This window comes from Ananas comosus, linkage group 4, assembly GCF_001540865.1.
Source record: "Ananas comosus cultivar F153 linkage group 4, ASM154086v1, whole genome shotgun sequence".
Classification (NCBI taxonomy): Eukaryota; Viridiplantae; Streptophyta; class Magnoliopsida; order Poales; family Bromeliaceae; genus Ananas; species Ananas comosus.
The window spans coordinates 2,945,791-2,973,600 of NC_033624.1; the positions used below are offsets into that span (position 1 = coordinate 2,945,791).

Sequence of the window (27,810 nt, forward strand, 5' to 3'; positions counted from 1 at the left end):
ATATATATAGGCCGTGGCTACTATACTATTATGAGTATTGGAGCCCTCGTACTCATAAGTTGTTTTTAATGATAGAGCTTCAGAATCGACGATCCACTCCGTTAAATATGATTTAGAGTATTTGAAACTTCTAGAAAATAAATTTCGTAAATTTTCGAAATCATAATAAAGTCCATCAAGTGGGTCTAAAATGAACGGTCAAAATTGAATGACGTTCTAAAAAAGGATGATCGGATTCTTCAATTCAAGATCGGAGTTATTGATCTTTATCTATGTAGTGAATAGAATTTTCTATCAAAAATTCAACAAATTTCGATTCTTTTACACCGTTAAACTAGCAAGTATCCCATACCGGCCGTTAAAAATTGTCAAATTTGTGACCTCTTGATCGTAAAGTAAATGATGTCGAAAAATTATAAAATTTGATTTCTAGAAGTTTTAAATGCTGTAAATAATGTTTAACGGTGTGGATTGTCGATTGGGAAGCTCTATCATCGAAAACAACTTATGAGTACGAGGGCAATCGTACTCATAATAGTATAGTAGCCGGACCCATATAGGCCGTGGCTACTATACTATATATATATATATATACTGACGAGTGCCATTTCTTGAAGCTTCAAGCATGGCACCTATTCTTGAATTGTGGCTAATGTATAGTTTGCCTGATCATCAGTATCATTTTACTTGTAGGTCAAGTCTAAAATGCTTAGAATCCAGCTTTCTCTCGCTTGAATATAATTTATAATTCAGCTCGTGGCCATCTATTGTCACTTCATACTCTATTAAAAGGAAATTACCCATGGATTCAGCCTTGGAAAGGTGATATGCTTTTGAAGTGTGTGTGTTCGTGTTCACCATAACCACCCTTTTATTTTCCGCGTATAGATATATATTTTTCGTTTTAAAGAAAATTTTAGCGATGTATTTAATTCTGTAACTTACTATTTGTAGTCAATAGTAAGGCAACTGATCTACCAAGAAAACGACGTGGAACTAATTTCAAGTTGCTCCTCCAACTCTCATTGTTTTACTCGTCATTTATGAGAATAACCCAGCAGTTTGCCTTACAACTTATTCGGTTCTCATTCCCCTAGGTACATCGATCGTGTGGATGTTGTTGCAATGGAATGCTCATCGACCTCAGTATGCTGCTAAGAAGGAATGATACATTTCGACGCGATGCACCTGCATCAGAGTATGAAGTACGTTTCTCGTGCTGGAATTTGTTTGCCGAGTGATTCTTGCTGAACTTGTTGATGTATGCCGTCGTGATTGCGTTCTGCTGTAATTTTTGATTTGATGATCACCAGACTGCTTTGTAATATGTACTTCTTATCCAGCTACACTTTAGATGTCAAACTATTGAGTGCTTTGGAATATCAGTGCGTCGATAACTTTTGTCATTTCCACTTCTTTCGTTCCTCCGCTTATCTTTTCGTGTCAAGCTTTGGAGCAGGATAATGATAAGATATTCTTACCATTTCCACCAAATGTGTTTCAAAAGCACGCAGAAGTACCTATCAACTGTGCAATTTACAGGATAGCGGTTCCGTCGGTAAGGATGGAATAATACTATTCTATGATTGAATAACTTTTGATCACAAACCAAATGTTATGGAGACATTATTCTCATTAAGTATATTTGCCCATAGTGATGCTCTTAAAGTAACAAATCCATATAAATTGGGCATTTAAACCTTATATATGATTAAATGAGAAATACTAAATTGTTGCAATTTGATTATTAAAGCTTTCGTAGCTCAGTTGGTTAGAGCACCCGTTTAGTAAGCGGGAGGTCTTGAGTTCAACTCTCAACGAAAGCAAAATTTTTTTATAAACCTTCTACTTTTTTTATTTAAATCTTACCAAATTGATTAGTGATAAATTCATCAAATACAATAGTTCAAACTAATTTGTAATAAATATAATTAAATTTAATTAGCTACTATTGAGCAACTAATCACAAAATATTAACAAAAAAAATTTGAAGTTCATCAAATATAACTTAAATGTAAAATTTTAATTTTCAAAATATTTGAAGTTGGAGGGTGTCGATCAAAAATATTTTAATCAAGGGATATATTTCAGAATGTCCTACATTTGGAGGGGTTACGTGCATTTTTACCTGATACCAAATCCGGGCTTTTTTATAAAATGACCCTCTAAAAAATTGTAATTGGCAAAATAACCGTGTAAAAATTTTATTTGTAAAACTAACCCTCCTTTCGCCACGTAGGCGCCACGTCAGGATTTTCTTATAAAGACGGTGAATCGTTCGCCGTTTTCTCTTATTTATTTTATTTTAAAGGCGGTAAATCGTTCACCGCTTTCTCCCATTTCTTTTAAAGACGGTAAATCGTTCACCGCTTTCTCTCATTTCATTTAAAAACGATAAATCATTCACCGCTTTTCACTTATTTACTGTTTCTTTCTATATCCTATATAATCTTAACAACTTTTAAATCCTAATAATTTATCCATATAATTTCATATAAAGGCAGTTAAGATTATATGAAATTATATAGATAAATTATTAGGATTTAAAGCTTGTTAAGATTATATATAATTTGTTAGAATTTTTATGTGGTTGTTAATTTACTGTTTCTTTCTATATCCCATATAATCTTAACAACTTTTAAATCCTAATAATTTATCCATATAACTTCATATAAAGGCAGTTAAGATTATATGAAATTATATAGATAAATTATTAGGACTTAAAGCTTGTTAAGATTATATGTAATTTGTTAGAATTTTTATGTGGTTGTTAGGATTATATATAGAATATAGAAAATAACGGTAAATAAGTTATGGGAGAAAACGGTGAATGATTTATCGCCTTTAAAGAAATGGGAAAACGCGGTGAATGATTCACCGTCTTTAAAAGAAATAGGAGAACGCGGTGAACGATTCACCGCCTTTAAAAGAAATTCTGACGTGGCGCCGACGTGGCGAAAAGAGGGTTAGTTTTACAAATAAAATTTTGAGTGTGTTATTTCACAAATTTTAAAATTTTAGAGGGTTGTTTTATAAAAAAGTCCACCAAATCCCGACCTTTTCTCACTCCCCCCCACCAGTGGCGGGGTATGACTGTATGAGAACCAAAACCTCCTCCTTTAAATGCTAACCTCCCCAAACTTTGAATCCCTAATTACCTAATCATCATCGCTATCCACTCCCAATCCAATCCTTATAAAATCCTTATCCAATTCATATGATTTAGTCAATTTTTCGTATTTTTTATAATCCCAAATTCTCTAGAACAAAGTACAAATTCGAGAATTAAGAGCACGAATTAGCCCTAGTTCTCGATCTTCTAGTAAGCGACATGGGTTTCTCGCTTCCGGAGGATCCGCTCTTCCTCGGATTCGATAGCTCTACCCAGTGAGTTCTCCTTTAATACTATGATTCTTCGTCTTGTTTTGATCTAATTTTATAATGGATGCAATAAATTTGGCTATTTTTTTGGGGGAAAAAAGGTTTTTTTTCCCGTGTAATGGTGGTGGAAATTTACTGCAATTGTGAGTGGAATGAGAGCGTGGGGGCCATTAGGGTTCAGAGTTTTATGTCTTAGTTTTCGACTCCTTGCAAAATTCTAAATTTTGAAGAAATCCGTGTTGGATTTCTCCCCTCCGGAGGATTTTAGTTAGAAACATTTGTTGTTCTTTTTGTTTCTAGTCTAGTTTCTATAATGGATGCAGCAAATTTGTTTGTTTTTGAAGGGGGAAAAAAAAGCTTGTCATTGTAATGGTTCGGTGTGGTTGGAATAGGTGCGTGGGACTTATTAGGATTTTAAGTTTTTGTACATTTGGTGTTTTATTCTGTGTGAAATTCTAATTTTTCTGTTTTGGTTGATTTCGCGGTACTTTTTGACTAAAAAAATATATAAAGAAGTAATGGGTTGTTGTACCTCTTCTTTGTTCTATGTTTGATTATGCTATAATGATGATATCATTTTGAGTAGGCAAATAACTCTGTAACTATTAGCCTTTAATTGTTAAAGAAACTCTGCAACTTCATTTGCCGCAAAACTGAATATCTAAATACAACTAGTTTACGTATTCTCTCTTTATCAGATCACTGAAGGCTACCGTATTGGACGACAAACTCACAATCATTGCATCAGAAACTGTCCATTTTGATTCGGAATTGCCGCACTACAAAACCAAAGATGGGGTCTACAGGGATCCTACTGAGAATGGCCGCATAGTTTCCCCGACCCTAATGTGGATCGAGGCTTTGGACCTCTTGCTTGAAAAACTAAAAACGAAGGTGGATTATGCTAAAGTTGCAGCCATTTCGGGAAGTGGACAGCAACATGGCAGTGTGTATTGGAAGAAGGGCAGTGAGGCTATATTGGCTTCTTTGGATCCAAATAAAAAGTTATTACCCCAATTCAGTGAAGCTTTCTCTACGTTGGAATCGCCGATATGGATGGATAGTAGCACGACTCAGCAATGCAGAGAAATCGAGAAGGCTGTAGGGGGTGCTTTAGAATTATCAAAACTTACTGGGTCTACTGCTCACGAGAGATACACAGGGCCCCAAATTCGAAAAATGTATGAGAAGAAAAGAACTATTTATGATGATACTGAGAGAATATCACTTGTAAGTTCCTTTGTGGCGTCGATTCTGATTGGAAAGTATGCTAGTATCGATGAGACTGATGGAGCAGGGATGAACTTAATGGATATTAAAAAGCGGGCATGGTCCAAGATTGCTTTAGAGGTCTTCTTTTTTGTCTCGAACTTACACCTTAGCAGCTGAGCTTTATTCTTAATGGATGCATTCCTGCAAAATCATCTATTTACCCATGTCTCCTATAAAGTCCGAATTTCGATATACTTCAAGTTGCGGAGTCATCCAAATATCCAATTCATGTGGTGGAAGTTGGTTTTGTGTTTAAATTGTTTTATTTCATATTTATGGAGATAGATTATTTTGCATAGGAATATATCTAAATTTCTCAATTTTTTATGACTTGTCATTTGTTAAATGTTCTTACTCTTAGGCTACTGCTCCAGATCTAGAAGAAAAGCTTGGTAAACTGGCACCGGCTCATGCAGTTGCTGGTTTGATAGCTCCTTATTTTGTTGAAAGGTGAGCTGATTTCTCATGACCATTTTGTTAAGTTTGATATTTGCTTTTTGTCAGTTTTGGGTTGAAGCTTTTCATGACGTACAATTATTACTGTGGTCCAAATGAAAGCTCTTATCCATTTCTTCAATAAACAAGTTGAATGTCTAATTAGTTGCTAAAAATGGCGTAAAAGTCTGTGAAATCTCACTATTTGTATTGCATAATTGCATCATGAACTTTCTTGTTATTATTTCTGGAGTCGTCATGAAATTTTATTGGATTCTAAATGGATGAAAATGTTACCTTACCTTTCTCTGATGCCAATATGGTGTTGATCCTGAAAAGCGTTTAGCATCTTATGATTTCTGTCTACTATATAATTTTAAGGCAATGAATGTTTCGATTGCATTATCTCCTTTCAGGTATAAATTTAAAAAGGACTGTGTGATAGTTCAGTGGTCCGGAGATAACCCTAACAGCCTCGCAGGTGCTTGATTATTCTCAATTTTTTGAACTCCTTTTATTTATTTATTTTTCTATCTTGTAAGGATACTATGTAATTTGTCCCTTCTTGTAGTTTCTACAGGTTAAGAATCCACAGGGTTTGTTCCATTTCTGTTTTTCCCAATGTCTTGAAATCATACTATTCCTTGCTTTTTATTCGCTAGAATGCCGAATGCTATTTAATGGTATCTGTCATAATTCAAACTATATTAGATTGCTTGCACTGCTTTGAAATTGGTTGTTAGCCTACACAGTATTGAAGTAACGGATTGTTTAGTCCATTGCAATGAAGTAAATATGTTTGTCAATAGAAATTTAACAGTCTCACATGATCTTTCGGAACTGAGCAGGTTTGACTTTGAATACTCCCGGGGATCTAGCAATTAGTCTAGGCACCAGTGACACAGTAAGTTATAATCACAACTAATAATGATCGAGTAATTATACATTTATGTCCTGATTCATTCTGATTAATTTGTGATAATTTTCATCCTAAACATTCGCCAGGTCTTCGGGATAACGAGTGTGGCTCAACCAAGCTTGGAAGGGCATATTTTCCCTAACCCTGTTGATCCAAATTGCTACATGGTTATGCTGTGCTATAAAAATGGTTCTTTAACTCGAGAAGGTAAAACTTGATTTCTGAGTTTTTCTGACGCATCTTTACTTTCTAATAGCTTTTTAGCGCTCCCTTACTGATGAAGTTGTTTGTAATGTGATTTGTAGATGTAAGAAATCGATGCGCAGAGAAATCTTGGGATGTTTTCTGCGAGTGTCTCGAGAAAACACCCCCTTTGAATGGTTTGTGCTCACTGCAATTTCTTTCTTTGTCATGTTTGTCCCTGCAAGCACTCTGATAGTTTAGTGCCTGTCTTGAGTGCCCGTCTTGCACAACTTCCTGTGCAACTTCTCTTCTCCAGAAAGCAAAAGCTTACAAAAAGCTAACATTTGGCTAACGAATAGTCCGGAGCTTTTGTTGTAGCAAAAAAGCCCCTTGGGTTCTTAAAGCAGAAGCTCAACTTGCGTCTGCTTCTGCTGCAGCAAGAAGCTCTAGAAATTTGGCGAGAAAAGCTAATAGTTCAATGAATTAGTTATTCTAATTTGGTTGAACCACTTTTTACAGGTTTTTGTCTTTTCTTTCCATGTTTTCCTTTGTGCTTTTATTTCGCTTGTGGTGTGATCTTTGAACCCTAATTGGCTAAAAATCCTCCTTTCTTATGCTTTGCCATCTTACACTTTCTTCTGTGACAGGTGGAAAGCTGGGATTCTTCTACAAAGATCATGAGATTTTACCTCCTCTTCCCGGTAACAAAAATTACATCTTTCTCTCTTTTCTCTCCCTTCTTTTACTTGAAGATACTTTAGTTCTAACTCAATACTGTTCCTGTATAAAAGCTGGGTTCCACCGATACATTCTCGAGAACTTTAGTACCAGATCGTTGGATAACATCAAGGAGCGCGAGGTGGAAGAGTTTGATCCTCCTTCAGAGGTTTGTATACACGGAAAATTTGCTTTCTGTCTTCCACTGCCGACATTAGAACTGTCTGGATTTAATGACTCTTCCCCGCCATCTTTTAGGTACGTGCTATCATCGAAGGCCAGTTTCTATCAATGAGAGGCCATGCAGAGAGATTCGGTATGCCGACTCCTCCCAAACGGATAATCGCGACTGGTGGGGCGTCGTCGAATCAGAGCATCCTCAAATCGATGGCCATGATTTTTGGCTGTCCTGTTTATACAGTTCAAAGACCTGGTATGTAGAATTGGCTTTCGATCATATATAGTGTTTAGTGAAACCTAATAAGGATGCGCATCCGAATGCGGATGCATATTAAACATACGCCACCTTTATACGCCGTGTGGATTGCAAATTGCACATCCAATTTACGTCTATTGCTTATTTCGGTCTCTCTCTTTGGCTCACATAAATTCGTCGATTTGTGACAGATTCCGCTTCGTTGGGTGCCGCACTGAGAGCGGCTCACGGGTGGCTCTGCAACAAAGAAGGGCGGTTCGTGCCGATCTCCTCGATGTACGAAGGGAAGTTAGATAAAACGTCTCTCGGCGCGAAGCTCGCTGTTCCAGCCGGCGAGAAGGACGAGGACAAGGAGCTCCTGGAAAAGTACTCCCTGGTGGTGAGGAAGAGGTTGGAAATTGAGAAGCGGCTCGTCGAAAAGCTCGGGCGCGTGTAGAGAAGCTCGATCATTTAATAACAAGAATTTAATGAAGCAAATAAGTTGTTGTGAATAAAGGATAATGATTGAATTTTGCTGTGGATAATTTGGTTCGGTTCTCATTTTGCAGCTAATAAAACTGGTTTCCTCTTTAAACTATGTTGTTGGTACCAATGCTTTATGGAAAATTGCACATGGGTCCTTGACCTTTTAGCTATTTGGCTGTTCGGTCATTAACCTTTCAATTGTGGACCTAATCGTAACCGGTCTGGTCCACGGCCGCTGCGGTAAACCTGGACCCTGCCCACCACATCGGCCGTAGACCGTCTTTATCATTTGGATATATTCTAAGAGGTGTAAAGCCGATGTGGTGGACCAAGTGCATCGAAACAGTTGTTTAGAAAATAACACCGTTGACGTTTACAGGACCGTTACGCTCCAACTACGTCGTTCCGTTTCTTTTTCCCCATTTAAAATTCAAAATCCCAACGGCCCCCCTCTCACTCCTCTGACTTCGATCTCTCCGTACGCTGACGTGGCATCCCCTCTCTTTCTCTCTTTTCATCCGACTCCTCCGCATCGAGACCATCGACCCCTTCTCCGAAATCGGCGGAGATCTCAAACCCATCTCCCTCCCCACGAAAAGAAACCCTAACATCTCCTAAAACCCTAACACTCGAATCCACTCTCCCTTCCCCATCAATGGCCGCCTCCGCTTCACCAGCCGCCGCTGCTCCTCCCCCGCCCTTCGCCCGCGCCCTCTCATCCTCCACCTCCCGCCTCTTCGCCCTCCCCCTCCCCCTCCACCCAACCCGCCACAAGAGCCCTAGAATCGCAATTAGGGCTCCGATCGCGACCCGGTCGTCGCTGATTTCGGATCCCGCGGCGGCGGCGGCGGCGGCGGCGGCGGCGGCGGAGCTGGGGTTCGACGCGGTGTCGGAGGCGGAGCTGAGGGAGAAGGGGTTCATGGGGATGAGGAAGACGAAGCTGGTGTGCACGTTGGGCCCCGCGTGCGGCTCCGCGGAGGCGCTGGAGCGGCTCGCGCGCGGCGGGATGGGGGTGGCGCGGCTCAACATGTGCCACGGCAGCAGGGATTGGCACCGCGGCGCGATCAGGGCCCTCAAGAGGCTGAATCGAGAGAAGGGGTTCTGCGTCTCGGTCATGATGGACACCGAGGGGAGCCAATTGCTCATGGCCGATCACGGCGGCGTTTCCTCCCTTAAAATCGAGGTTTTTTTTTCCTTCTTTTTTTCTTATTCTATTTTTTTTCTGGTGTTTATTTATGTTAATTTTTTGGTTTGATGAGGCTTATACGAAGAGTGTAACAGATAAATAGATTCAAAACATTCAATCAAAGTCGATCAAATGGGGGAGAGAGAGATCTTAGAAACATCAATTTTAAAATTAATGAGGATACAATAATTAGGAAGTTAGGAATTTGATTTTGCTTCTTGAAGGGTCTTGGCATCCATGATTTCGTCTAGGTAGGATAGCATATTTCGCTAGGTAATTTATTTTATTTTATTCCAAAAAAATGGCTTGAAAGGCCAAATATGTTATTCCATTACATACATTTGACCACATTCCTAGCTTCGAATCACAATAAAAATTCCTCATACCAAATAGGATATCGCCAAATAACTTATTCAGACATCGACATCCACACAGCGTTTTAGTGTTTAACTTCAAGATCAACCGTAAATGGAAACTTTTGGTTAAAAGCGCATTCCCACTATTGATATTTAGAATTCTTGTGATTTTGTGTAATCTGAAGACAATTTTTTAGAACATAGAGAGGAGTTCTTTTCTTGTTTGGATGTTCTTGCCTAACTTTTATACGAGATTGCTGGATTATTCTTCATGCTTTTTATTTATTTTTGAGCATTTATAGGATGGTTCAGAATGGCTATTTACTACAGAAAAGTTTGAAGGTTCTCGCCCATTTACAATTCAAGTGAACTTCGAAGGTTTTTCAGAAGGTATAGCTGTTATCATCTACTAGATGTTGTAAACCGCATCTGAATTGTGAATGCATCTTATTCATTAATGTCATATTATTTTGGAATGCAATTTTGTAGGTATTGTAGTAGGTGATGAACTCGTGATAGATGGTGGAATGGTAACTTTTGAAGTTGTTGAGAAGGTCGGGAATGACTTGCGCTGTAAGTGCACCGACTCAGGTCTGCTTCTTCCTCGAGCTAAGTTGTCGTTTTGGAGGGATGGTGTACTTGTGGAGAGGAACTTTGGGCTCCCAACCTTATCGACAAAGGTCACTTTACTGTACCATGGTTGTATTGTTCCCCTTTAACTTCCTAAGAAATTAAGAATGAAGGATTTCTATGTAGTACATATTTTGGGGTTTATTTTCTCCACACCTAGTTGCTGATTGTAGCTATTGTGCCATTATCCATATCCTGATCATCATCCTTCTCTTCTTTTTCCTTTTTGATTCTTTTACTTTACTGAACTCTTCAGTATTTCTGCTTAATGATGATTTGTAAAGCTTTGCAGGACTGGGCTGATATTGAATTTGGTATATCAGAGGGAGTTGATTTTATTGCTGTCTCACTTGTGAAAGATGTTGATGATATAAAGCATCTGAAGAACTACCTTGCGAGGAGATCATTAGAGTAAGACGAAAAGTAGCTCTCAAATTTATTTCCGTTCCTTGCAGGGTGAAAGAGTCTTTTCTGATTCACAGATATGTTAAAATCTTGATGCTATGACTGAAGTAATTTATCAATTTAAAAACAAATAGTTAAATGAACTTACGGCCTGCTTATCATACCTTGTGTGCAGAGATTGTTCTGTGTATTCTGAAAAGGATTGACCTCAATAAAGTATAATTAAATTACTATTTCTTAAGCTGAATAGCTAGTAACATGGCCAACATATTTTCGTGTTAACCACTATCCCGTCACTGGAGAATCAGAAGAGTAACTGTTTCGATAGCTCTTTTCTTCTTTGACACACTAGTTAATAGATGACTCTTTCTGGCTCAAATATCTTGGTAATGCATGCCTCTTTTTTGGTGTCGCATGTCTCTTTCTAATTTTTCAAATTTGAAAACTTCACTATACGTGATCTTTTTGTTTTGATTAGTATGTAGCTAACTATATTAACCTTTGATTTGGTTATCACTCTTTGAGATGCCATTTATTCTTTAAATTAAACTTACATGATAGCTTTTCTGTGGCACAGCTCTATCAAAGTAATAGCGAAGATTGAGAGCTTGGACTCTCTCAAGAACCTCAAAGAAATTGTAGGGGCATCAGATGGAGTAATGGTGGCACGTGGCGATCTTGGTGTACAGGTTCCTCTTGAACAGATTCCGGCAATCCAACGGGAGATCACTCTTCTCTGCAGGCAATTGAACAAGCCTGTGATAGTGGCTTCTCAGCTTCTTGAATCAATGGTTGAATACCCTACTCCCACTCGTGCTGAGGTACCATTTTTCGTTTAGTATTTGTTCACTTTCTTTTTTCTTTTTTCTTTTTTTTTTAATTTTGTACAGAGAAAATAGTTTCAGGTACCTGCATATATATTATATACACCTCTGTAAAACTTTATATTTATTATGCGTATATTTGTTGCCGCAAAAACTGAAATTTAACTTATGCCTTTCAAAACTTCCTTGTTTACATGTATAGCATAGGACTTACCAAGAAACCCTGCTTTGAAACAATTTTCAAATACAGAAATAACTTCATTATCTGGGTGAATCCCTAACTAAGATTATGGCATTTTCATAAGAAACTGCACTTCCAAGGGGATTTATGTGAAAAAATTTGGATTCTACAGGGATATATGTAAATAAAAAATTTTGCAGCCATATATAACCAAGTAATTTTCCTTCTAAATGACTTAGCTGCTTATTTAGTTAACAAACTCAGAGGATGGAGGACTACCTCAATCATGAATAGCAATGACTGTTGTGGTTCTCATGTAGTCTCAAATGATATAAATGTAAACTGAGATCACAACTATATAATAACATGAATACATACAATAGTCTGTTTAAACGAATAATATGTATATTTGCCATTCGGGTTTATGAACTTGTATTTGATTGCATTAGGAGGTGACGTTGCTTTACTGAGAGTGCTTGCTATGCCTATGATTTTGCTAAAATTGCTCCTCTTCAAGCTATCTTTGTTACTTTCTCTGTTATTTATCTTTTATTGCCTTTTAAAGATTTTGTTTTGTGATTTTTCAAGGTAGCAGACGTTTCAGAAGCAGTGAGGCAGTACGCAGATGCTTTGATGTTGTCAGCTGAATCAGCAGTTGGAGCTTTTGCAGAAAAGTCCCTCTCTGTCTTGCGAATGGCTTGTGGAAGGATGGAATTATGGAATCGAGAGGAAAACCAACAAAAGTTGCTTTCACAACATCAACTTGCGGTGTCTTTGCCTGACCGAATTTCTGAGCAGATTTGCATCTCTGCTGTGGAAATGGGTATTCTTTTCCTTACTAAAATAGTTATGTTTTTTTTTTTCGAAAAAGGATGCCTGTTTAACCTAGCTTTTGCGACATTTTTTCCACTTTGAAAAGCTGCAATTAAGCATTTGGCAAATAAATATTTTAGAACTTTTGTTGCGGTGCGAAGTTAAAATGAGTTTCTAAAATCCGAAAGCAAAAGCTCCCAAAACTTATTCCATTTTCATGCCAAAGCGAAAGCCCAAGACAATCTGGTGGGAAAAATGCTCCTTCTCGGAGTAGAGAAACCACTTTTTTTTATAATTTATTTTTCTATATACTCGAAGAATTGGATTTCAGTTCTCACCTTGTTTTCTTAGTTTGTCCCTCATTTGATTTAGTTTGTTCTCGTACTTGTAGCTAACAACCTCGGCGTGGATGCTATCTTTGTCTACACGAAGCACGGCCACATGGCATCTCTCCTCTCCAGCAACCGACCCAACCCACCCATTTTCGCATTCACCGACAACGCCAATGCGAGAAAGAGTATGAATTTGTACTGGGGAGTCATCCCAATTCAGCTCCCACTATTAGATGACATGGAAGAGAACATTAAGCAAACTTTCAATCTTATGAAATCAAGGAATACAGTGAAACCAGGAGACTTGGTTCTGGTGGTCTCCGACTCCGATCTGCACGGTCCGTTCCCTGCACCATCCGTGTTCCAATCAGTTCAGGTTAGGACTATACCTTAGGATATGCAATTCGCTTCTTATTATGATGAAAAGATATGCTATGTCACCTCACGTTTGAGAGATTCTCTTATGAAGTAAGATTTCTTATATTTTTGTGGCACTGTTTAGTTTGATCATACTTTCTTATTGCAATTAAATTATAGAACTAATAGAGTATTACACATTCTTGTATGACGGCTGATGTATCTATCTATAAATGGCTTGTTTTCTTTGCCTGCTTCTGTGACGAGATTCTTTGATTTCCTGTTGAGAAAACAAAAAAATAAAATAAAATTCACACTCAAGTACTTAGTGACTTTAATTATGATTAGAGAAAGAGATAATAGTTTAGGGATTGACCATGCAAAGTGACTTTAATTATGATTAGAGAAAGAGATAATAGTTTAGGGATTGACCATGCAAAGTGACTTTAATTATGATTAGAGAAAGAGATAATAGTTTAGGGATTGACCATGCAAAGTGACTTTAATTATGATTAGAGAAAGAGATAATAGTTTAGGGATTGACCATGCAAAGTTAATTTTGATATACAAAATCTCATAATAAGATGTCAAAATGAAAGAAAGGAAAAACTTGCAAAATAGCTTTCTCACAATTGGATAGTACACCTTATGATCACAGTTTACAACTTCTAAGAGCTTTTTATTGTTTCATCCATCTCACTAGATAGCATATACCAAAGAAATATTAGCTGAAACAGGTATTTGGTTGGTAATCTCTTTCAAGCATTGTCTTTGAACATATAATGTAAAACTCACATAATTTAGTTACATTTTGCAACCAATGACAAAACTAAAGAAATCGGTTGCTGCTGTACACTCATCTCTCTTACCTTCTTTTATTTTCTCTCTTTTCCCCTTCGCCTCTGGCAAACTAAACCAAGTATAAAAGGCCTTGATCAGAGTGTGAAGTAAATCGGTGGGGGGTGAAGCACCTCCGTCGTTGACACAGACACGTTCCCCACCTGTACATTATCCGCCAAGACCTCCTGCGACACGTAGGGCCGCACCACTGCGATCTTCTCAGGAATCACCTTTCCGCCCTCTTCGACACGGGCAAGAACCTCAAAATGGGCCTTACCCTTCTTCGGCTTTGTTTTCCACTCGGGAAGGCCGGACCAATCGGCTTGCCCGTCGAGAAGCTCTTGCTCCACCGCAAAGCCCATCTTCACGTAGGTTTGTGCCGAGACCTGCGCCTTGACTAGCCTAAAAGACCCCTCCTCATCTCCCTTCTTCCCGAGCACCGAGGACAACAACTCCTCGAAACCTCGTAAGTTAGGGTTCGAACCGTTGAGTGCCGTTAGAGGCCATAGGGTGGAAGCATGGGATAGTTCGACGTCGTCGTCTAGGGTTAGGGTTTCAGGGGCGGTGCGGGAGGAGAGTTCGACCAAGCCGGGGGCGAGGCGCTTGAGCTTCAATTTGAGTTTGTCGTCGGGCGCGGGGGAGGGGGCGGAGGTGAGGAAGGTGGGGCCGACGATCCGGAGGGAGAGCAGGGGCTTCTGGTTCGACCGAGCGGTCTGGCGGAGGGCACGGGCTAAGGTTAGGAGGCCCGACGCCAGTGGACGGCCCTTGTGGGAGCGGTTGAGGGGAAGCGGGAGATCGAGCGGGTCGCGGAGGCTCACCGATCGGGCGCCCTTGACTGTCACTACCGCCCCGTCGGACAGCATGACTCTATTCAGTGTACCGGCTTCGACATCATGCTGCATTCGCGAGAAAAATTATAATGTTGTAATGATCACACACATAAATTGTAGATTTTTTATAGATCAAATGTTGGCTTTTTCAAATTTAATTTGATATACATTTCTCAATCTATTTGAACCAGAGAGAACACAAGAAATATGTGTAGTACCCAATTTTTACAGAACAAAAACATTCTTAATGATCTAATTGTCCACATAAAGAATCAAAACGAACATGAATTCAGATCAAAAATTGAAAGATTTGAATTAGCATACACAAATTTGAAAGATTTAAAGTTGGAATTTTGGGCATATAATTAGCTAAGTACAGTGCATGTAAACGAACCCCAACATACAAAAATTCCCCCTAAAATTCAAATTAATATAGAAAAAATAAGAGAATAGGATTAGGGTTTGTTACTCACCGGTAAGGAGAGCCTCACATCGTCCCCATCCTGGATCCAGAGCTCCAATGGCCCCGCGAGCTGGAACGGGGGGAGCGTCGGTGAAACCCTAGCATCCTCCACCCTCCGCCGCCCAATCTCCGCCAATTCCTTCGCCTCCCCACCCGCCTCCGCCGCCGCACGGAATATCGGGAGGTCGACGAAGTCCCACCGGCTCACGTCCTCCATGAGCTTCACCGGAACCCTAACCTTCCCCACCTCCACGTCGAACTCGTACGCCACCGCTTGCCCCACCAGCGCGTCCCGCACGTCGAACCCCGACACCGTGAAGTCCTCCGATTGGAACCCTAGCCCCTTCATGATCGCGTCCCTCAGATCCTGCAACAAAAGAAAAGGCCAAAGAAACCCATTTTTTGTTAGGGTTAGGGTTTCTGATCGTTGAAACGGATTGGGGAAACGGATTAGGGTACGAATTCTTACGGAGATCGCCTTAGGAACAGGGGGATTTAGGGTTTCGGAGGAGACAAGGGCGTAGGCGCATCCGGTCGCGAGGAGGAGGACGAGGAATTGGGGGAGGATCGCCATGGGAGACGAGAATTTTGGCGAAATGGAGAGAGAATTTTGGCGAGATGAGAAAACTCTCCGTTTTATAAGCTAGGATAGGATGGTTCCGGAAGGGACGTGGCGTCGACCAATCAGAAGCGAGATAGTCGTGCACCGAGTAAAACTATTGGCTGAGATTATTTGGCATCGGTGGACCGAGACGGGAGCGCGGAGAAAGAGGATTATGTACTGTTGTGGTTTTATAAATTTGCTACTACTTGACTACGTGGCGCTATTTTATTGGTTGAATATTTTCAAAAAAAATCTATTTTCTCTCGAAGTAGTTTTTAAAAATTAACAAAGTTTGAAAAAGAAAAAGAAAAAGAAAAGAAAAGTTGCGTAACCTCAAATTAATTATCATTCTAATTTTAAATCTAAGTGACAAATTAAATGTTTGATTAAAATTAATGAATTATTCCATGCAAAATTTTCAAACCTTGTAAAAATTTTCAAACTTTTAATTTTCTGATGAGAAAGAGAATGAGGGATTTTTTAGTTGGGCTGTGATAATGGGCCGCATATACGGCCCATAGCAAAGGATTCTGCTTGGGGCGGGCCTTTTTCTCAGCTATATATATATATATATATGGACCGGTATGTAGGCCAGGCCCACTTTTGAATCAGTTATTAAACATTTCAAAATTTGATTTTAGTATGTAATCTTTTAATCTGTTTAATTTGAGTTAGTCAACAGTATTTCGAATTTAAAATTTAAATGTGTCGTTTTATTTTTATAAATTTAATTAGTATACTTCATACAATTCTCGTAACTATAAATTTATTAAAATAATTTACTTGTTTAAATTTTGAAGTCAATTGACTGGCTCAAATCAAAAAATTAAAAAGTTGGATAACAAACTCAAAATTTTAAAAGGCTTGATAGATTATTCAAAATGGTCCAGATAAGTTCTGTATATTTTTACCTTTTCTTAATGGCGTTTGAGGAGCTATAACTCAATCAATACCTTTTCAAAGTTCAAAATACTCTCTGTGCGCTCGTAAACGTCGAAACTATTTTCGAATCCCCCTACTAGTGAAAAATAATCCAATTTTGATGAGTTATTTCTAAAATTCTATCTTCAGCTAATTTTTTTTATTTTAGTAATTATTTTAAATTACAATTTAATAAAATAAAAGTGATGGATCACACACTTACTAGGGAATTTAAAAATCATTCTATTAACTACAAAATTAAAAACTATATTCTAGATGAAAAAAACAAAAAGCAACATGTATTAACATATTGCTTTAAAAGGGTTAGTATCATTTTATTAACTTAACAGAGTGTTTAACTCTCTTTTTAAACCAGGTAAGAGGTATTTTGTGACAAATTCATATGTTTGAAGGGGCATACATGATATATATTTTAGATCCTGAAAGAGTATTTATAAAATTTTGAAGTTTTAGACAAGTTTGAAAAGATTGGGATCGAACTATGAATCACATTAAGAGAAAAATGATCTGAGCGCCAGATATGATATGCCTCCTCATCTATCGAATACCATAAACTTTTTGAGTAAATAAAAATATATACTAAATGAGATATTCATACATCTAAACAAAGTCATAGCGTATAATACTGAAGTTGTGCTGCGATAAAATGTTCTCTTTAACTAGTTTTTACTTTTAAAAAAAAATTCTTATAGCTGATTTTTCGCATTAAAGGAGTTGCACTCAGTTCTTCTGTTCTTTTGTATTTGTATTACTTAAACAAAAAAAAAGAGAGAGAAAATCTAATTATATTGAAGCCAAACAAGAAAAAAAGAATTTTTTTAAAAAAATGGTAAACTTCAAATTCCACTTCTGTGATTTTGCACTTTCTCATTTTAGTACCCTACATTTTATCTTTTCGTCAGTTTTTTTATTAATATTTCGTTAAATTATATACAAAAAACTTTAGATGCCCCATCTAAGTTTATCGAATATTTACTTTAGTACTTTTTAATTAGTTTTAACTTTGTCATTGATTTAACGAAAAAAATTAGTGGAATCGATAAGGAAAAAAAAAAAAAAAAAACCACAAAGCACTAAATTAATACATTTTAAAATACATGGTACTAAAATAAAAAAGTGTGAAAGTACAGGAGTTGATGAGTGACATGATCAAGCAGGGCAGTTAGCGTGCCATTAATATCAACATAACTTTTCTTTAGAGGAGATCGACAAGTTGGGAGTTGTTTGTTAGGTGACAAGTTGTCCTGTTTTTAATATTTATTAGTTATATAAATTTTTAAATAGATACGTTTTTATTTTTAACATTGAAGCTCATTTTATTTTTATAATTGTGTCAGATTTTTTGTTCGTGAGGTGTGTGGTTAGGATTGTTTATTTTGAACTTATTTTCACAGTTTGGAGCAGCTGATAGATTTTATGAAGATATTTTTATGATTCGATCACTTATAACTACTAGATGTAATATATATGTAAATCTAATTTGTAAATTATAATTTATGAAGATATTTTTTCATATAACACATAATAGATTTTATATTTATATATATATATATATATATATATATATATATATATATATATATATATATAGAGAGAGAGAGAAAGAGANTATATATATATATATATATATATATATATATATATATATATATATATATAATGTCAATGTTTACAACTCTACTTAATATGATCAGGTTTTCAAAAATAATATGCATTAAATTTTATAATTAAATTATTTGAAGATTGTGAGTTACATCTAGTAATTTACATCTAGCAATTCAAATTTGAATTTAAATGAGTGCTTTTAGGTTTGAGTTTTTATTTTCCAACATTGCCTCATTGAGAAGCTCCGATTCAGTGCTATATGTCAATTTAATTTGTCTCTTACAATTTAAGAGTTATAATTCTTTCCTCTAATGTTTTTAAGTTTTTCTTATTTTAATATTGAAAAATACACAACGAATTATTGGACGGACACAAAACTAACACATAACAGTAGATCAGTGTGAAAACGTTTGGGCTCCAGACTTTTTAGTCGGCCCATGATGCGACGTGGGGTTGAAATAAATTGGAGAAAATTAATATGCTAGGAGCATGGTGTGACTCAAACTCAGGACCTCCTGCTCTGATACCATGTGAAACAACCGTTGTACTCTAAAAGTTTAAGCTGTTAGAGAACAGTGTTTTAAATATTTTTATATTTAACAATTGGAAACTCTCCAACAAGGTGTCATTGGAGAGCTGATGACTGATATTTTATCCCAATAATAATTNACGGACCATGAGAGCACCAAATCCCCCAATTCCCATTTCTGAGCTTCTTCACCACCACCACGTCCCCATCTCCTCTTCGTCTCTCTCTCCATTTGTCTCCTCTCACTTCTCTCAGAAACCCAGAGAGAGAGAGAGAGAGAGAGAGAGAGAGCTCACTGTGAGAGTGTGAACCAGTATTTATTTGAAAATAAAAAGCAGAGAGATAGAGAGAGAGAGAGAGAGAGAGATGATTTTTTTGAAAAAAAAAAAACAATCATTGTTTTTAGTTAAAGGATAAAGAGATGATTGAGTTCACAATCTTCTTGAATGGCCAAGGAAATCTCCCACAGATAATAGTTATTAAACTATTCAAGCCTTATCTCCTTTTATGCAAAACTGATCTAGCATATCACTATAGACTAATGAACATGATCCTTGACCAACCCCACATATATCACATCATATCCCTCAAAACCCTCATCTCTCAGATCGCCTCCATTGAATAACAAGTACTCAAACAACCTCTTCCCCACACTTTAATAGTTAAATAATGCACCTCATGTGCCATGCACACAAAAACATACACATATCATGTTAGTATCATATACATTGCCAACCACTTTACACTTGCCATATCTTAAAAACTTTTCTCTTTCTCCGTGTGTATCTCAACAACTCAAAGCGCGTAGCAAACTTTTGTAACAAAGGAATCTATAGTAGTTCAATGTGGTGAACTATATATATAAATATACATGCTTTGTTTCAGGAAAAGGTGGTTTGCATTAATAAAGGTGCAAGTAAGTACATAAAATACACATATAGTTTAGAGGAAACGGTAGTGATCAAATTATAACCCTAATAACAATAATGCAAATCCTAGCACACAAACATGCATGGGAGAACATTCTCTTTAATTCTCCTATAGAGTAGTAGGTCTTAGCTCCCTTCGTTAATTATATTAGCTTGTTGGCATGAACTGTTGCAAAGCTGAGTTCAGCTTCCTCGCGAGATCCTCCACTGTTAGGTTGAAATCCTCCTCAATCTGTTCGAAAGCAAGGATTAGTCATTAAACACTTTCGTGTGGAAAACAAGAGGGACTCAAAAGGTTAAGGATTAATGATGAGCATATATATATAATTTATTTTATGACACTGACAAACCTCCAAGAATATACATTTACTATCACCAAACATTAAGATTTTTTGGAAAAAAAAAAAAGCCTCTCTATCATATGCATATATGTTTCATATGTATTGTTGATCATGATATGGCTTTTAATGCTTGCCCTAACTTGTATTTTTGTAGAAGAGCTTCAGAATATAGTTAGTTGAAGCATTGCTCTAGCTGGTATTTCTGCTTCCTACTGCAGTAGGAGAAGAAGCTCACTCAGAGCAATGCTAGCCGTACAACCAGTTTTTTATTGTAATCCTGCAACTCTATCATGCATCCAAGAGCGCATATTTTTGCACACTAGTCTTATCACTCTCTTTAATTTGTTTTATTTCTTAAATTTAAAAAAGGTTTTCCAAACCATGGGGACAGGATTACTGCCCTTGGATTAAGGCTTGTAATCCTACAATCCATTTTGGGTTGTAGACTTAGCATCTCTCTTTCACTAATATGTCAAAAACATATCTTTTGCATGCTTTTTGGAAGAAGACGTTCCAAAAGCCAAGCAATGAAACAAGCACATTGATAACACAACCAATATAAAGATCTAGTAGCTAGTTATTTGATAAGGAGAAGAAGCTTCAAGTGGAAAATTCTGCATCATGAACAGCAACATCTCATGCATTTAACTTCAATTTTGCCACACCAAACAGTAATAGGAAAGATCAAAATAAACTACCAAGTAGAATTTAATTGTGAGGAACTTGCCTGTGCTATCACAGTTATTATGATAGAGCCACCCTGGAAGGGCATGAGACTAGTATTAGTGACACTCAGGTGGAGCTCCTCTATCTCAGAAAGCACTTTCACCAACACTCCTTTGAGGTTCTCACAATGTATCCTCACAAGGATGTTCTTCTCATGAATCCTCGCATCGATCTCCGGGAGGGGCTTCTCCGATAAGCACCTTTTGGAGTCATGATTATTATAAGAGCTTGAACCATCTTGATCGCAAGAGCGGCAAGACTTCTTCCTGAGGACTACGGACTCGATGGTCTTCGGACTTTGATCCTCGAGTGTCTTCACTTTCTCACTGAGTTCCTTTACATACTTTACTGCATCTTCAAGAATAGAAGCTTTATCCATCTGAAAATGTAAATAAAACAATTAATAACTAGATGGAGATAATTAATAATTAATTCTTTTATTGTTAAACTGGGGAAAGAAGAAAATCTAACAAGAAGTATAAAATGAAGGTTAATACATACGAATCGAATATGTCAAAAAGCAGGAATATGTTAAACTTTTGATGGTTATTATTTCATGCAAACTACTACACTTGATTCCAGTAAAAAAGAAAGAAATTTTTTTTTTTTTCATTTTCCTTCATATATAACAAATCTAGCTAGTTATTAGTTGAAAGGAGTGGATATATAGCATTAAAAGCTAGAAACTTCACATAACAAAAAATAATAGTGATCTTTTTGATACAGACTAGTGCTTTTTTTTTCCCATCAAATTATACATCTAGCTAATTGCTTCCTCTTTAAAATGGATCGACAGCGAAAAACCTAACACTATTTTATTTTCTTTACTTCAAGTTAAGATCCTAGATTGGTATATCTCTTAAGCATTTGTAATTAATCCCAATATCATAAAAGCATGCATCTATTACTAATGTAATAGAAATAATATTTCTGTGAACCAATTAACCTCAATGCAATCATATATTGTACAAAGAGAAAAAGAACAATTAGACAACATATGCATATCTCAACCTTCTTAAGACCTGGGATAGCTGCTGAAAGCTCTATGAATCTTTGGTTGAGCTTCTCTCTCCGTTTTCTCTCCGCGACAATGTGATCTTGCGCTTGGGGCGAAGCCGCTCCAAACTTGACCATGTTCGATCTTTGTTTGCTACCGATTGCTTCGTAATTTTGTTCCGAATTGTTATAAGATATTACGAACTCCACCTCTTCCTTTGGCTGAGTACTGGGCCTTCCAAAAGTATTACTCCAGCCAAATAATGAATTTGGACTGTGAGTTAAGATAGAGTTTGAAGATGAAACATCATTTCTTGTTGTGTAGAAGGAATTCGGGCAAGAGGAAAAGCTCTCTTGAGAGAGAGATGGTTGGGAGCTTTCACCACTTGCAGCTACTATTTGGTGTGAGGGAATAACTTGGTTGAATGAGTTCATAGTCCATTGGTGGCTGATATTAGAATCATCCATTCCTACAAATCAATCAAGCCCCCCCAAGAAAAAAGTAAAAAATAAAATAAAAAGATTTCTACAAATTAAGATGCATAGCCATGATCAGTACTGTTATGATGGAAAAGCTAATTAAGAAAACTTGTAATTATCAAATAAAATCACATGAACAATAAGAGCTCCAAAAAAATAATAAATAAAAGAAAACAAAAGGATGATGAAATTCTTTAGGGTTTTCATGTAGATGATCATAAACTTCAAGAAATTCATGCATGGTAATGAGATCTTGCAAGTTTATGACGAATTAGAACCCGTAACATGACCTATATGTATCCTCAGTGTGTAAGAGAGGCTTTGAGAAAAAAAAAAAAATTGCAATATAATACAAAAGTTAGGGCCAATAATGCACTAAACAGTGCAAAGTCAACTTTTATGAACTAAGATGATTATTGCTAAGCTATAGATCAAACAGCTTTTTATATATGTTCATGAAAAAGATTGATGTGAGGTAAATCCTTTTGGCTATTTGGGTTTATTGTTTGAATTAGGAATATCATATTTCTTGCAATAGCAATCCTAAGCTATCAATTAAGGACCACATGAACAGTAGATCAAGCAAGAAAAAGAAATTTTGTTTCCACAATATTTTTGGCAAAAGTTCATGAAAAGACAAAAGAAAAGGGAAATTATGGGTTGATTCCATTGATCTTCAAAAGCCAAAAACCAATCTTTTGGAATTAACAAAAATACCAACATATGTATAGTTGCTCTAATAAAATTTCTTTTGAGAAGTCCAGATTATGTGATATATATATCTACAAAAGAGCCTATTAGATGCACAGAATATATAGAGAAGAAATTACGCAAACCTTTTAGCTCAGATTGCATACCCCTCTTGCTTCAATAATTCTTTTCTCTCCTACAGCATATGTCCTCAATTAAGGAGGACTAATCTTACAGTGGTGTGAACAATATATTCCCTTTTCTCCCTCCTTTACCTATTCATTTGCAGGCTCTCTCTCTCTCTCTCTCTCTCTCTCTCTGTACTTTCTTGTAGACTTGTATGGCTATTATTTGACATAGAGCAAATTAAAGTATAAGGACAATTATTAAAATGGCCAAACTAACTATGGAAGTTACTGTGTAATAAGGTTCTTTTCATTACCTTTTTTAAAGCACAGGTTTTAAAGGCATGTGAATGAGAATTTAACTTATGATAATACTGTTATACATGGACCCTATCTAGCTAGATTCCAAGATTCATGGTAACTTTTCCATGTTATTTTGTGGAAAATAAGATTCACATGTAAATTAATTAATTGACTAAGAATTCTAAATGATAGCAATATTGATCTCAGTAGGCAGGTATGACTTTTTTAGTACTACTAGGGGTGTTTGTTTGGGTGAAAGTGAGAGGGAAGTGGAGAGGGGGGAAGTTGTTTACACCGTAAATTAACTATCACTTTCGTTGTTTGCTTTGCCGTAATTTTATTATGGCCGAAAGTCGAGTTCACCCAAAATAGGATAATTGATTTCGCCCTCCCACGGGGCGAAGTCAATTCCGGTGAAGTGCAAAGAGGCAAAGGAGCTTATTAAATTTGGTTAGGTAATGTGATCAAATTTGGTTATGTAAGTTTTAATATATTTTTTGTCTAATTTGTATATTTAGAAAATGATGAAAAATAAATTTGTTAAATGTTAATAATTTTTTAATTTTAGAATTTTATTTGTTGCATTATTATAATTTATATGCAAACAAATAATAAAATTTTTTAAAATTTTATTTTATAATTATACATATATATAATTATATACATATATAATTATATTAATTTTTATTTATTATAATTTATTATTCTCTAAGTTACAAAATAGATAATAATACCACTTCGGAGGTAAGTATATTAGGGGTGAAGAGCTACACTTTTTACGTCATCTACTTCCTACCAAATAAACAACAGAACTCATAGAACTGCACTTCCACAGTTAGAAACAAACAGCGGAAATGAATTAATTTTCACCTAAACTCTACTTCAACCCAAAGTCCACTTCCACCCCAAGTCTACTTACGTTGAAACAAATATGCTCCTAGTGTAAAATCATTGCGAGAAAATGAAGCACACATGTGAGAAATGCTGAGATTTAATTCACATGCAATTTTGATCCTTTTCTTTATGTAATCATTTATAGGATGAATTTGGGGTTTGTTTTTTTGTCATTGATATAACTTCAATTTTGTCTCTTTCAGAAAAAACAAATTGTAGCCACAGTTCTACGTACTACTATGACAACAGTATGAACTATACGTATTGCTTCTAATTTTGGACGTACATCCTTAAATCGTAATCTTTTGTATTACACATTATGGTTACGGTGTTGCTCCTCCATGGTTATGAATCCTTTTAAGAGCATTAATATTTGGTGCTCAAAGTTCAAAACAAGCATGAATTTAATTATTTGAAACGCTATTCAAGTGCGAGTTTTATGTCACCCCCATATAATTTATCTATAAGCTTTAAAATGTATTAGCAAAGATCTCATGTTTCATATCAATTGCAGAACAACAAAAGATAAATTAATAAAAAGAAAAGGTGAAAGAAAATAAAAGAGGGCATGGACATTTTTGTTGATACAAATCTAATTAAACATGCTATGAAATTAAATTTATGCACAAAAAAACCATTTTATGTTTGTGTGAGAGGGTGGGGGATGTTTGTGAGAACATTGGATGCCTCATAAGAGTACTAGCCACTAATACTTCCAAATTGTACAGCTTTTTTTTTTGGTTGATAATAATTGCTAAATTAGCTAGATGTTTTAGTTGAACTAGCTGTGTATTTTCTTTTTACAAACCCTATAAGGTAGGGTTGGGTTTTTATCCAGTGAGAGTGTGACACCTGGAGCTTGACAAGGACAGGTCAGCAGCATATCACAGCAAATCTCTTTAATTAAAGCATAAGAAAGCTCATCATGATTCAAACTTTTAATCAATCTATCATTGTCTTCTATTATTAACTTAATGGAGATTAACTGCAATTGCAAGTTAAGACGTGTGTAATCGGGAGATATATATTATTGGCTTTTCTAATTACATATCTCCACCTTTGTTCTTAGTCGATGTCATTATTGTTTGGCGCAGGTTTTGAAACAACTTTTTCATTCGAAAAGCAGAAACTCATGTTTATTCGATTAAAAATATCGAAATCTAAAAATAACAGCTTAAATTTAAATTTTTTCATGAAAAAGAATACCAAAGGTTTTAAGTATTGTTAGAACTTCTATAAAATGCACTTCTTCATTTCCAGCATAGAGATTTAATTTTACATGTGAACAAGTACAATAAAAGGACAAAAGAATAACAAAATTAATTATGGAATAAGACCTCTTAATTATCTTAAAATTTCTTATTAACAATGACAATGAAATGAGGACTCCAGTGCATATATCGTGTAGTTCTTGTTCCCCATAATGGACCTTTCACTTTGGCACAAAATATATAGTAGGGTCAGTGCATATATAATATTATAAACATATATGTTACTTTTATTAATGTGGGCTCACCTCAAGCTTCTAATTAATATTTCTTTGAGAAATGCTAAATCTATAACCCACAAAACAATTATAGAAATTCCAAGGGTTGAGATCTTTTGCTTTGGAATTTAAACCAACCATTTTGGGGTTTTAGTATTTGTAATACTCAAATAATCTCACATCACATGAAAAAAATATTTGATTGGAAAAATAAAAAATTACACATCCTAATAATAATAATTACGCTTAAGCAGTTTGGGTTGGTAGTTTGGATCCAACGAGTTATTATTGCTAGTGGGTCGGATCATTATAATATTAATGAAATGGACTGCTAGACAGAGAAGTTGTAATATTACAACTAAAAATTAGATATAGATTTAGCATTGCCCTCTTTTTTTTGGGTGAAAATATATGTATTGAGATCCATTACTAAAGCCTATTTTGGAAAGGAAAAAAAACCTTAAATTTTCGCTTTTTTTTTATTGATATCACTTTAATCTCTAGTTTTTTTTGGCTTCAGATTATGCAAATTTATCAAGTACAAAATTTTGTTAAATTTAATAGTTTTATTAGGTATTCGGTGTTAATAGTTCTAGTTTTATAATATTTTTTTAGTAGGGCAAGGTAGTCATTGATTGAAGGGTCCATTTAAAAATTGGGCATATAGTTGGGGGGCTCTCCATACATTTCACACCTCTTTTTCTCAAAGCTACACGTGTGAATTGGTAATTAATGCACATTAACAGTGAGATAATTAATCATCACATTTTAATTGCTCAAATTAGAATATATGCACTTTGACCATTAGATATAAAAAATGTGCCAGAAACTGGGAAAAAAAAAAAAGTAATCTTTCTCTATCATTATTAATGGATTATTTCAAATCACAGGGAGATTTTCCCCTTGCACTTAAATACAGGAGAAGAAGAAAAAAAAATTAAATTAAAAAAATAAAGAAACAACAATATCTATTCCTTTACATCAAGAAAACAATAATTCTTGCTCCAATTTAAGGCACAAAAATTGCAATTTATTTTTTTGATAGATGAAGCAAAAGAGCAACAGATTAGAGCATATGAATTCATGTATAATTTTTCATAAATCACAAAATAAAATATTTGTGAAGGTTTATTTTAATCAAAATAAAAGCATTTCATACTTGGTTTATGTTTCACCATTTTGTATATTGGTTTAATGCAGTTTCCTGCAGATTGGGCTCTGTATTCCACTTTCTGCATCTCAGCTTTGAATGTTACTGTTTCCTGATGTGGATGTTAAGAGACAAAACAAAGGTTATAGAAACAATATCAACATCAATCTGCATAAACAAAATCACACAATCTTGTGACAGCTTAAAAAACAACAAAAAATAATAATAATAAGCAATCATACAAATACAGGTTAAGGTTACTAAGGGAATTTATTCAAATCATCTAATCCTATTTAGCTAAAAATGAAAATAATATGGACAGTTGTTCTGGTTGAAGTTTGAACTGAGTAATTCAAAAATATTTATCTTAACCAAACATATTCATAAGAGAGTGTTCAGATTTTGCTTAAACTTACGGCATAAGCATTATGGATATATCTACAATTCAAAAACAAACGCAAAATTGAGATTGTTCTCAGGTGTTTTTTTTCTTTTTTGAGATGAGACAGTAAGTTTCTAGGGATAGAAACTTAAACACAACACATCTTTGCCGTGTGGTCAAGCTTATGGTTGACTTTCACCCTTTCTTCAACATAATTTACCGGCCTATTTGAATCTCGAAACAATTATCCAGCATAAAATTATTAGAATAGAGATATTTCCTTCTTAATTGAAGCCTTGGAGTTTGATCTTATGATAATGAATGCGCTCTACCTATGAGATGATTTATCATAGCTCGAGCCAAAAGATTCAGAAGGCATATGACACTAGATTATATTAGCCCCATATATTCATGCTGCCTTTACCAAATAAAAGAGATGCCGAACAAGATATCGATGCATTCAATAACGCAGACAATCGCTAAGCGACGACTGTATCCAACTATTCTCTGAAACGCTACTGATTTTCTTCCTATTTGTTATAAAAAATATGAGATTGGAATGCGAAATATAAAATCGGCATTCCCAGAATAGCTCTTCAAATA

At 35.8% G+C, this 27,810-nt stretch overlaps 5 protein-coding genes, 1 long non-coding RNA gene and 1 other non-coding gene across 8 annotated transcripts in view; 4 read left to right on the top strand and 3 right to left on the bottom strand.

The window, feature by feature from the left end:
* The window catches only part of LOC109709640 (ergosterol biosynthetic protein 28), a 3,924-nt gene extending 2,514 nt beyond the window's left edge, over window positions 1-1,410 (top strand). Inside the window, exon 3 of the mRNA XM_020231952.1 lies at window positions 1,098-1,410. Within this exon, the coding sequence (XP_020087541.1) occupies window positions 1,098-1,168 (71 nt within the window). The 3' untranslated portion in view covers window positions 1,169-1,410. The remainder of the gene's footprint in view (window positions 1-1,097) is intronic.
* TRNAT-AGU lies at window positions 1,753-1,826 on the top strand. Its single transcript has one exon. It is a non-coding gene; the product is annotated as a tRNA-Thr (tRNA).
* On the top strand, window positions 3,070-7,920 carry LOC109709465 (xylulose kinase). Its single transcript, XM_020231722.1, has 11 exons — window positions 3,070-3,387; window positions 4,080-4,731; window positions 5,015-5,103; window positions 5,505-5,569; window positions 5,937-5,992; window positions 6,094-6,214; window positions 6,313-6,387; window positions 6,838-6,891; window positions 6,982-7,076; window positions 7,166-7,340; window positions 7,535-7,920. The coding sequence occupies exons 1-11, from the start codon at window positions 3,332-3,334 to the stop codon at window positions 7,777-7,779; spliced, it is 1,683 nt and encodes a 560-aa protein (XP_020087311.1). The 5' UTR covers window positions 3,070-3,331; the 3' UTR covers window positions 7,780-7,920.
* LOC109708822 (pyruvate kinase isozyme A, chloroplastic-like) lies at window positions 8,273-13,150 on the top strand. Its single transcript, XM_020230676.1, has 7 exons — window positions 8,273-8,991; window positions 9,653-9,740; window positions 9,840-10,030; window positions 10,273-10,391; window positions 10,963-11,206; window positions 11,979-12,213; window positions 12,595-13,150. The coding sequence occupies exons 1-7, from the start codon at window positions 8,464-8,466 to the stop codon at window positions 12,927-12,929; spliced, it is 1,740 nt and encodes a 579-aa protein (XP_020086265.1). The 5' UTR covers window positions 8,273-8,463; the 3' UTR covers window positions 12,930-13,150.
* On the bottom strand, window positions 11,264-12,626 carry LOC109708825. The gene is made up of 2 exons (XR_002215826.1): window positions 12,542-12,626; window positions 11,264-11,294 (listed from the first exon to the last, which is right to left on the bottom strand). It is a non-coding gene; the product is annotated as an uncharacterized LOC109708825 (long non-coding RNA).
* LOC109708823 lies at window positions 13,500-15,652 on the bottom strand. Its single transcript, XM_020230677.1, has 3 exons — window positions 15,495-15,652; window positions 15,036-15,392; window positions 13,500-14,628 (listed from the first exon to the last, which is right to left on the bottom strand). The coding sequence occupies exons 1-3, from the start codon at window positions 15,597-15,599 to the stop codon at window positions 13,828-13,830; spliced, it is 1,263 nt and encodes a 420-aa protein (XP_020086266.1). The 5' UTR covers window positions 15,600-15,652; the 3' UTR covers window positions 13,500-13,827.
* Window positions 19,462-23,215, bottom strand: LOC109708824 (transcription factor bHLH18-like). 2 transcript variants are annotated; one of them, XM_020230679.1, is made up of 4 exons: window positions 23,035-23,215; window positions 21,713-22,167; window positions 20,703-21,080; window positions 19,462-19,866 (listed from the first exon to the last, which is right to left on the bottom strand). In XM_020230679.1, exons 2-4 carry the CDS (start codon window positions 22,163-22,165, stop codon window positions 19,783-19,785), a joined length of 915 nt encoding a protein of 304 aa, XP_020086268.1. In that variant the 5' UTR covers window positions 22,166-22,167; window positions 23,035-23,215; the 3' UTR covers window positions 19,462-19,782. The 2 variants fall into 2 exon arrangements, with proteins under 2 accessions (XP_020086268.1, XP_020086267.1); XM_020230678.1 differs by having other exon boundaries at window positions 19,463-19,866; window positions 23,014-23,215.